This window comes from Mixophyes fleayi, chromosome 1 (genome assembly GCF_038048845.1).
Source record: "Mixophyes fleayi isolate aMixFle1 chromosome 1, aMixFle1.hap1, whole genome shotgun sequence".
In the NCBI taxonomy this organism is placed as follows: Eukaryota; Metazoa; Chordata; class Amphibia; order Anura; family Limnodynastidae; genus Mixophyes; species Mixophyes fleayi.
Genome location: NC_134402.1, coordinates 340,044,990 through 340,055,664, shown reverse-complemented (window position 1 = coordinate 340,055,664; position 10,675 = coordinate 340,044,990). Strand labels below are relative to the sequence as shown.

The 10,675-nt window shown below is 43.9% G+C and overlaps 1 protein-coding gene across 1 annotated transcript; it reads right to left on the bottom strand.

Moving 5' to 3' along the window:
* Window positions 1-477: 477 nt before the first annotated feature.
* SDF2L1 (stromal cell derived factor 2 like 1) lies at window positions 478-7,032 on the bottom strand. Its single transcript, XM_075216252.1, has 3 exons — window positions 6,783-7,032; window positions 3,913-4,109; window positions 478-1,193 (listed from the first exon to the last, which is right to left on the bottom strand). The coding sequence occupies exons 1-3, from the start codon at window positions 6,946-6,948 to the stop codon at window positions 909-911; spliced, it is 648 nt and encodes a 215-aa protein (XP_075072353.1). The 5' UTR covers window positions 6,949-7,032; the 3' UTR covers window positions 478-908.
* Between the last annotated feature and the right edge of the window lie 3,643 nt (window positions 7,033-10,675).

Here is a 10,675-nt window from a genome sequence, read left to right as displayed (position 1 = left end):
ACTATACTGGTCACAGCACAAATAGTTCTGCTATACCCTATGTAACCTGAATCTTCCATAACCTTGCTACACCCAAGTCACATTCCACTGTTCTCATCTTTTTTTTCATTGTATGTTCCTGTAGTGCTGTTCATGGTAAATTAGATTTGAATCTCCAAATGTACAGCACCCAAGTATAAGGTTGGTACTATAGGAAAAGGATTCCAAGCCCCCCTTTAAATATATGAACAGAAAACACAAAATGTAATGTAACCTATAACTACCACATATTCACTTTCATAGATTGTACATTTGTCCTACTGGCACTGTGTACAAGAGTAAACGTTAATATTCTATTCTGCGTTTCCTACCACTTGAAACATTCCCCCCCTCTACATTACAGCCAACAGCACAAGTTTCTCCCTGTGGTTTGTCTACAGAACAGAGACTGAAAGGAGTCAATTCAGTCTATACATTCTAACAGTTAAACAAACCAAATTACCTTGATATCTGCCACTTTAATCTTTTGCATACAAATAAGGACTGCCACATTGGAACACCAAATTTCCCTTTTAACTCCACCCCAAAAGAACCACATTTATAATGAGCACACGTCAGTTTCTGAAATTCCTTCAAGTCTTATACCAATACATTCATTAACATTTTACACCTAACAAGGGCAATAGAACTAGAATATATGAATGTTTTCTTTTGACAGACACACAAGTACATAAAGATTTTATTGAGGCGTGAAGCGAAAGATTTTTCTTAATTTGTCAAAAAACCTCTTAAAATGTAACAAGATAGTCAATCCCACTGGCCTATAGTAAGAAAACCAGATATCTTCCAGATGTTTTTCTCTGGTTGAGCAGAATACATTAATGCATAGGGTCCTCTGTGATGACATATTCCCCTGTGTCCTCAGGTTCTCACAGTTCATCATGTCTGGCTGCACCAGGAGGAAGGCTTGGTTTGAGAAACACTCCTTCCATCGCTTTCCAGTAATTGTGAGCATTGGGGCTGGTTATACCATGTACTTCTCTTTGACCTCTGATTGGATGACTATACTGTTCACCTGTTATAGTCAGGAAAACATTGGTTCCAACATGCTTGAATCGCACATCATCTTCACGCTCCCACAGGGCGTCACTGCACTGCACAGTCCATGTGTCCAGGTCATCTCCTTCACCGTTATCCCCAAAGGCACTTACTTCCTGCAAATGAAAAGTCATAGGATTACATTTGTATGGCATTATAAATGGATTTCAATCTTTTAAAACATGAAAAATGTGAAAGTTCTTGAAGCATATTAAATTATACACGGTCTCTTCCCAATAGCTGCTATACATAGTTAATACCAAACCGTTCTTTAATTTTAATCTGTGTTTTTTCATGGTATACAATACCTTATTTTAGCTTATATGTGCGATTTAACAGCTCATACCTTCTGAATACTGTTCCTTGGAAAATAAAACAAATTCTTAGCAGCAGGAATTGCTTCTTTGCCAGTTTTGTTTACATTGTGCTTCCCTCCTATTAAATACCCAAGTTACTTGTCAAATTATCATAATATGTACCATACACTAGACTGACATCTCTAACATAATTGTCTAGATCAGACATGGACAAACCCCCATAAGTTAGAAACTCATTGCCTACAGAATACTGCTTGTACTTATAAATACATACAAATAAATGGATATCAGTGTGTGCACACCATCACTAGATTTATGGGACAATGAATTTGCCACCATGCAGATAGACAGAGAGTAAGCAGGGCCGGACTGGCCATCTGGCACTTCTGGCATTTGGCAGAAGGGCCGATGGCTGTATGGGCCGGTACCCCGCGTAGCGATCATGTGAGTGTTTGTATACTTCACTCTTTTTTTTTTTCTTTCTTTCCAATTTTTTCTTTTTTGTCAGCAGGGGGAGGGGTGCGCATGCGAGCGATATCATGTGAGTCACATGATTGTAGTGCCTGCGTCCATCTCCCCCCTCCACTTGCACTGAATGACAGTGAGGAGCGGCGACACGGAAGAGGGAAGAAAGACAGAAGAAAGAGAGAAGAAAAGAAAAAGATGAAAGAAAGCAATTCAGAGGTAAGTAAAAAACTGGAGAAACAAACAGGTACAGGCTGATGAAGAAGTGGAGGGGGGGGGGGATAAAAGACACACAAGGATGAAGAAGGGGATAAAAGGCACTGGGGGAGGATGAAAGGGGGTGAGGGATACAAGGCACAGGGGGATGAAGAAAGGGGGAGCAGCATGGTGCAGGGTGATGAAGAGGGACAAAAGCAGCATGGCAGAGTGCGAGGAGCAGTAAAAGCAGAATGGCAGAGTGATGTAGGGGGGGCAGCATGGAGGGTGCAGTGCAATCATAAGGGGGCATAGCGTGGTGATGATGAAGGGGCACAGTAATGTGTGTGATCGCACAGGGAGCTTTTGGCAATGTAGTGTGTGAGGTAGATGGTGGCTAATTAATGGGTGCAACTTTGTTTGCGGGATAATGGTGGGGCAATGTAATAGTAGGGACTATTAATTTAAGATGAGGTGGTTTGGGGGCTATTGAATGTGAGGCTGAGTTTGGGGAGAATGAGGTCTCTATTAAATGTGACTATGACTTTAATGGCAGTGATGGTTGCAGGAAATAGTATTTACATTTCATAAATATACCTATTAATTTAATGCTGGGGCTGTATGTAGGGAGGGAAATAGGTTTATTTATTAAATGGGAATACTATTATTTTAATGTTGGGGCTGCAGTGAGGCCTAATTTTAAAACGTAGGTGCTATATTGATTTAACAGCGGTGCTGGTTGGAGTTTTCTAAATTTCATGTATCTATTTTTTTCCTAAATAGGGACCCCAACATTTCAGGATCCAGACAAGCAGCAACTGATCTAAAGACACCAGCAGCCACAAGCGGTGACAATGACAAGACAGGTAGGAGAAAGCAGGTCATTCTGCCAACTGTCCTGAATTTGGTGGGTGACTGTCCCGCTTAGTCAGGATTTGGTCTGACTGCAAGGACAGTTGGGAGATATGTCCTACTTCACATTATACTGCTTGTGAAAGCAGGACTGTGTGCACCTAACAGTAGTGCCTGTGTATTTGTTGAAAATGTGTCTAATAACCATATTACATATAGGAGCCCCCCTGTCTTAAGTGCCTAGGGCCCCCCAAGCCTTAATCCAGCTCTGGTTAGCAGGAGGAATCTGATAGTTGCTCCCAGTTCCCGGACAGGACACAGCCTGCAGAGCAAGCTGAGGAGCTCCAAGTCACATGAGATTTATTAATCTTGTGAGACTAAGAGCTTCCCTGCTCACTCTACAGGAAGTTCCCACCCTGATGGATGTCAGCAGCATCAGAAGCATAGATAAGTACAGTGGACTAGGGTGTTGTAATGTGTTTCTGGGGTGGGGGGCTGCGTTATGTGGATGGGGAGGACCTGAAAAATCTAATGTTTTATTATAATGTCTGTATCAATGCACCATGTTGACAACGCCTCCTACATAATGTGGCCACGCCCTTGGCGCCGCGATAACACAGTTTTTTCCTGCTCATCAACAGAGGTGGGCCTGTCTGCTTCAAATGCCAGGGCTGAATTTTAGTCCCAGTCCGGCCCTGAGAGTGTGTGTAAATGTATATATATATATATATATATATATATATATATATATATATATATATATATATACACACACACACACACACACACACACACACATTTGACAAAACGCAGCCCTCCTAGTTTCACACTAACTTTCAACTACAGTTCTCAGACAGCAGACCTCTTCTCATATCATTTAGCAAAGAGCAGTAACGTCTCTGAGCTATTGTAGCCAGCACCAGTATATTTGCAAAGTGTCAAAAATACAATGAAAGGTCTTCCAGCACCAAGCTGTACAGTTGCATGCTTTCTGTCATACGGATACCTGGTTGTTTGAGAGAGGGGAGGAGAAATGATGTGTGTGCAGGTTCTTCCCAGTGTTCACATGGGTAAGGCGGATGGCTTGGCCACACTTTATAGGTTCCCCACGTGGGCAGTCAGCACTAGTCTTGCCCCTTATCCTCCAGTAGCTGTTGACATCATCAGAAGTCTCCACACCTGTGACAGACTGCTGCCCACTTCCTAACAGGGAAAAGCAGAATTACTTAAATATTGTGGTTAACTTGCATATCTAACTCTTTACCACTACAAAAACAATTTAATTCATTTTGATTACGACTTTAAATTATTATTTTAGATAAAGATATATATAGCATCTCTCAGGGCCGTGGTTGACTTGCAAACCTACACCTAAATGCCACTTACCTGCTTCAGCAAGCAGCACAGTTATAACATATGGTCAACCCACAATACAGGTGAAAGTCACAATTTTAAGTGACACAAATGTACTTGCAGCCAACACAGGCCTTCAGTGGGCTGATGGCAAAAGTGCTAAAAACTTTCCAAATTATTGAAGGGGCAAATAAGTTAATCTTATCCCCTCACTGTAGGGGTCCTTAACTGGACTGCAGGCGAAGTCCATAGTGGACTCTAAAAATTATTAAAGCCAGTGTAGAATGAATAATCACAGCTTAGTTACTTAAAACATAAGGCATCATTATCCATAAATACTTTGTATAGAAAAGCAATAATTTTGGTACTAGTTTCAAAAATATTTATGAAGTTTTGTTTTTTTTGTTTTTTTAAACATTAAAAAACATTAAAAACACATTAAAAACTAAGTAACTGCAATGTTTTGCAATTCTAAATAAACTGCATTACAAAATATCATATACTTTCCATAAAAGGTGGTTAAACATTTTTCTCGGTGTTGTGTGCAGGAAAACATGTAAAAGCATTATTGTTTATGTTCTCTTTGGATAGAGATCTTTCTTTGAGAGATACTTAGTTTATTATACACAGCAGGCAACCATACATGGTCGTTGGCAGTGCCTTCTGTTACCTACCCTGTAAATAAGCAAGTCTAGCTACAGGTGAGGAGGAGAGTGGTGCAAATATGGGTAGTAGGGTGCATTTGGAGCGCACACATTTTACAGAATATATATATAACTCCATTACAGAAATCTTATGGCAATGAGGTTAGTTTGCCCTTAATAAAACATGGTGGGGTACTGAAGCATTATGGGTTACTTCCGTGTGCTTTTACGTTACCACCCTACACCTGGTGAAGTTACCTTGCATGCACAACTCAATAAGTGAGTGACTTGTCTCCTTTATGCTGCCATGTGAAAGATGTAATTTGCATAGGTTGTTGAAATTTCCAGGCAGCTGTACAGGTCACACACCAGAAGGACTTCAATGTATGACATTGATCATTAATCAGTTAGTTACAGTATTTAACCCCTCCAGTGCAAGGAAGAGTGGGACTCAATGCCAAGGATGGATCCCACGCATCCTCAACACTCACAGGACACAAAGAACAATTCTAAAACGTCCCCGATCCCATTGGTGTTTCCTTTCAGGGGTAGAGGAGTCGTCTAATGATGTCAATGCGCCAGTTGGATATGTCGTTATTGAGCATATGGCGCTGAGATACTGCACTACAGAAGGAAGAAAAAAAAGTCTGAAGAACCAGGGGTTGGAGGAGGACCAATTTAACCTTTCCCAGGCAACTACAGACTAAGGCTGTGATGGCTAACCTGTGACACTCCATGTGTTGTGAAACTACAAGTCCCAACATGCTCTGCCAGCTATCAGCTAGTTTTCTACTGGCAAAGCATGCTGGGGCTTTGTAGTTTCACAACACCTGGAGTGTCGCAGGTTAGCCATCACTGGATTAAGGGGCACCCTTGTTTTTAAAAAAGGGAAATTCCTACTTTAAAATATGGCCCCTTTAAAGATATTGTCTGGTGATCATACAATAACACCCTACACTACAGAAAGCATTTTTAAGAATTCCAGGCACAGATTCATTAAACTCAGGGGCACCATCATTTGATGGTGTAGGTTGCCTAGTTTTCAAAATAGTATGCCATATTTTTCCTATACATTTTATGAATTTCATTGAAACAGTATAAACTGAGGGGGAATCATTGTTTTTCAAGTGCAGATTTGATTATAAAAAGCTATTTGTAGAACCAGCTTTTTACAGTTTTGGAAATATGGATTGATGCCAAAGCAAGAACCACAAAATATGTCTTGGTGGCGTTCATAATAAAACACACACACACACGTTTGTTTTTAGTACACTTTTTTTTTTTCCACTTCGGGTAGATTTCCTTTGCGTGTCAGGAGGTATAGGCAACCTAATGCCATTTTCTGAACATTTAAAGTCTTTTAAACAAAAAAACAAGGTAGTTTGTGTGGCTACTGAATTTGTGAAGGGGTTAATAGTCTCCAGGGGGTAAGCTGGAGCTTTCTTAGAACCAAGTCCAAGCATGTCATAAAAACCAGAACCTGGCAAGGGGTGCTGGGAGTTGTAGTTCCTGAGCAGCTGCAGAATCGCAGCTCAGACACCTGGGCTACAATAAACTCACATTTACTATTAGCCATAACAGGTGCAGGAACATGTCAGGTACCTCCTGGCTTTATCCCTGGATTCTTCTATACATGAAACCTGTCACTGGTGTACAATTCATGAAACGCTGTCACATGTACCATCCCACAGTATTTGGGATTTTGATATTTAGACCAAGGTAATATAAAGTCAGTATCAGAATCACAATGTAAGTGTACGTCTCCTAGTCTGCTACTAACAGAGGTTATTACGTGCTCTTCCTATACAAACACTGTGACTATAAGACGTCCCATCTACTCCCCGGAACCAGGTACACAGCAGCCGGACACAGCACTCACCTGAGCCATACTTCACATCGTGGGAGTGCAGCCGCACATTATGCCGAGTATTCAGCAGCTTCAGCACGGAGCCACAGGTGACGTGCTCCGCCTCCTCGCTGCCCTGTGCCGGGCACCAGGAGCAGCATAGACCGAACAAGAGCAGCGCGAATCCCACCCGCAGCATCGCTGTCCCGGCACCTCAGGCTGAGGTCCTCAGCCCGGCTTCCCCACAGCTTCCTTCAACATGGCCAGGGAGCCAATCAGAAGCCGACAGCGGGAGAGGGCGTGACCGATCAAGTCTGGAGACAGCTCTATTGTGTGTCCCGCCCACCAGAAGGAGATGCTGGTTTATGGGCGTGGCTGAGAGGACTTTATGTCTGAGGGTTGTAGACACGAAGGAGATGATGATTGGTCCACGCTATGACTCATTCACTCTGGTCCAACTAATCAGAGATCAGATAGTTATCGTTGCTGCGTCACTCGATTATATGGGACACTTTTTTTTAACCGGAGGTAAAACTGTGAAAGCGCTCCTGGCTGCTGCCATTATACAGCGCCATCTTCTGGTTCGATTGTGGTGTTACAAGTAAATGTATATACCTTGTATCCCCTGAAGACGTGCTCGTCCACGTGTGCGTCCCTGGCGGTCACTTCCTACTATTCAGCATGTGGTTGGTTTCTTACCAGCTGATGTAACGCATCATTCCGACAGCGGGGCTGCGGCTCGCCTCATGCACATAGTAACCCTTCCAGTGCCGCACAGCTTGCTGTCCTCCAGCCTTCTAATTATCGCTGTATTTATCCACTTCATTTACTGCTGACTCTCATTCCTGTAACCCTATATTATATTTATGCCTAAACTAATAATTGATATGGTCCAACTTGTTACTTGGGGGCCGATTTATCAAACGTTTCCCCCCTGTAAAATTGTTTTTGGAGACTAAACACTAATTTGCTGTTTATGATAGTAGCATCGCAGCAGATATCATAGATATCTGATGCTTTGCATCTCCTATCGTTTGGGGAGTGCTCAGTAACACTATTTAACAATAAATGTAATTAACTTTTCAAACATGTTAATGTACGTCAGCTGAAGCTGGCGTACATTATTATTAATAAAAAGTTTCAGTGCTGTCAGCTTTGCTCCGAAGAGCAGAGCTGGACAGCGCATGTGTGGAGGGATCACATGATCCCTTCCTGTCACTCACTGTTCGCTCACTGCAACTATAGTTGCAGAGATGTCTGTGCGCATGCCCTAGGTTTTCACTCGGCGCATGCGCACTGGAGTAAGAAGAGGAGCCCCCATGAACGCATACTGCTTCGGGAAGCAGCAGTGGTAAGTATGTTTTCCACTTCACAGGAACAGCAGTTTTTCGGAACTACTGTTCCTGTGTTGCTTTTTTAATAAGTATGAGAAATAGTTCAATCTTTATTAATGCGATAAGGATTGAAAACTATTTTTCATATTTTGCGAGTTTTGATAAATGTGCCCACTTGGCAGGATACATAATTAAAACACTTTGTGGACGGAACAAAAATGATAGACAATATTTTGCCTTTAAATTGTAAGCAAACCCTACAACATGCTCGTTTACCATGTAATTTTCTATTGTTACATGGACTGGATTAATTAACTTTGTAAAAACTTAATTATCATCAATTAATCCAGCACATGTAACTGCAATGGTAAATTATGTTGAAAATTTGAAAGGGTTCATGTTTTTGGGGGGCTTCATCATCATCAGCTATTTATATAGTGCCACTAATTCCACAGCGCTGTACAGAGAACTCACATCAGTCCCTGCCCCATTGGAGCTTGCAGTCTACATTCCCTAATATACTCCTGTCAGTTTGATAGCAGCCAATTAACCTACTAGTATGTTTTTGGATCATCCAGAGAAAACCCACGCAAACACGGGGAGAACATACAAACTCCACACAGATAAGGCCATGGTCAGGAATCAAACTTATGACCCCAATGCTGTGAGGCATAAGTGCTAACCACAAAGCTGCCCAACATTTATTTATATAGCTGAAGCAAATTCTGTAGCGCTTTACAATTGGGAACAAACATTAATAAAACAATACTGGGTAATACAGACAGAGAGGTAGGAGGGCCCTGCTCACAAGCTTACAATCTATGGAACAATGGGAGGTTGATACACAAGGGCACATCATATTGCACATTGGTCCAGCTAGAATGCAAAGGTAAAAAGTATTGAGTAGGCTGTATGATCAGTTACACAGCAATGTTGGTCCTCTCTGGGCCACATGCTCTGCGTCTATGGACGACAGGGCTACTGCCTCTGGGTATCTGGTGGCAAAGTCCACCAGGGTGAGGATGAATCTTTTTCCGGTGTAACTGGGGATGGCTAATGGACCTACGATATCTATAGCCACCTGGGCAAAGGGATCCTCAATTATAGGCAGGGATTGTAGTGGGACTTTCTTAGGGGCTCTCCCTATTCTCTGGCAGGTGTCACAGGAGGCTTTGTACCGTTTCACATCCTGGGTGACTTGAGGCCAGAAAAAAGTCCGCAACACCCGGGACAACGTTTTTCTGGTCCCAAAGTGCCCCGCTGCTGGAATGTCATGGGCCAGAGCTAATATATGGGTCCGGTAAGCCCAGGGTACTACCAACTGCTTCACTTCTGTCCCTGGGTCTTGATCTAGGGTGGGGATGACTACCCTATATAACAGCCCTTTGTCCCACACTACTTTACTGCCTGCCACTTCCCCTCCCCCAGCATCTGCTGCACTCCTCAGTTTGGCTAGGGATGGGTCAGTCTGTTGGGCCTTCCTAAATTCCCTTCTGTCCTCCTCCCCCAAATCAATTTCTGGTACAACATCAGATCTTTTAGGGTTACTCACCAACGGTGCTGCCTCTGGCTCCTTGGTTCTGGTTGCCGGGGTTAGTCTTGGTGGTCTCCTTGGCGTTGCGGCTTCTTGTGCAGCTGTGGCTTGCACTCGGCTCTGGCTGCGGGTCACAGCTTGCACAAAGTGAGTGACCAATCCCTGGCCCAAATCATTCCCCAAAATCACTTTTGCTGGTAGTCCATCCAGGATGCCCACCTCCACCATTCCAAATCCCGCCCCCCAATCCAAATGTACCCGGGCCACTTGAATATCTGCAAGATGGCCCCCCACCGTGGAAATCCGGACCTGCTGTCCCTCCATAACTTGGGATATTTTAATTATATCAGGCTCCACCAGGGTCAGGGATGCTCCTGAGTCTCTCAACCCCTGGACCTTGCAGTCCCCCACCCACACGTCCTGTAGATGACCCTGCATATTCCTAGGGCTCTGCCTCCCCTCCCCCAAAATCAGGTTCACCACATACACCCCGTCCCTTGCCTCTGGCACATCAGGACAGGGTGGCTCGGCCTCAATGCCGATTTCAAAATCTCCTGGGGCATACTGTACAGCGGCCACTGGTGCAGCTCTGGCTCCTGGGATTGGACCTCTGGTACGGGGACAATCTCTCTGGAAGTGCCCCACCTGGTTGCACCGATAGCACCTCTTTGGATTCAGGTCCCAGGGTCTGGATCGGGCTGGTTCATCTCTTGGATTCCGGGCAGAGTTCTCTCTAATAAAGGGGCCTCCAGGTGTGGCTAGACTTGCTGGAATTGGTCGGCTCCCCCTCCCTGCAGCTGCTTGACTAGGCATACTAGGGGCTCTCCACCTGGGTCGACTCACCACATACTCATCAGCTAGCCCTGCTGCCTCCTGCAGGGTCTCAAGTTTTCTGTCCGCCAGCCATTCCCGGATCTCTGGGGCCATTTTTAGAGTCAGCTGCTCCAGCATAATGAGCTCTTTAATTTGCTTAGCGGAGCAGGCCCCTTTCCCTTCCAACCATTTCTCACAGGCCCTCTGTAGCTGGCTGGCAAATTCCTGGTGCGACTGTGACCCTC

Bases quoted from the DNA above. Each gene is read 5' to 3' on its own strand.
- SDF2L1 (XM_075216252.1), bottom strand. From the start codon at position 6,948: ATGCTGCGGGTGGGATTCGCGCTGCTCTTGTTCGGTCTATGCTGCTCC. The intron at 4,110-6,782 runs GTGAGTGCTGTG...TTTCCCTGTTAG, and splicing joins CGATGTGAAGTATGGCTCAG to GAAGTGGGCAGCAGTCTGTC. The intron at 1,194-3,912 runs GTATCCGTATGA...TTTCATTTGCAG, and splicing joins CCCCTCTCTCAAACAACCAG to GAAGTAAGTGCCTTTGGGGA.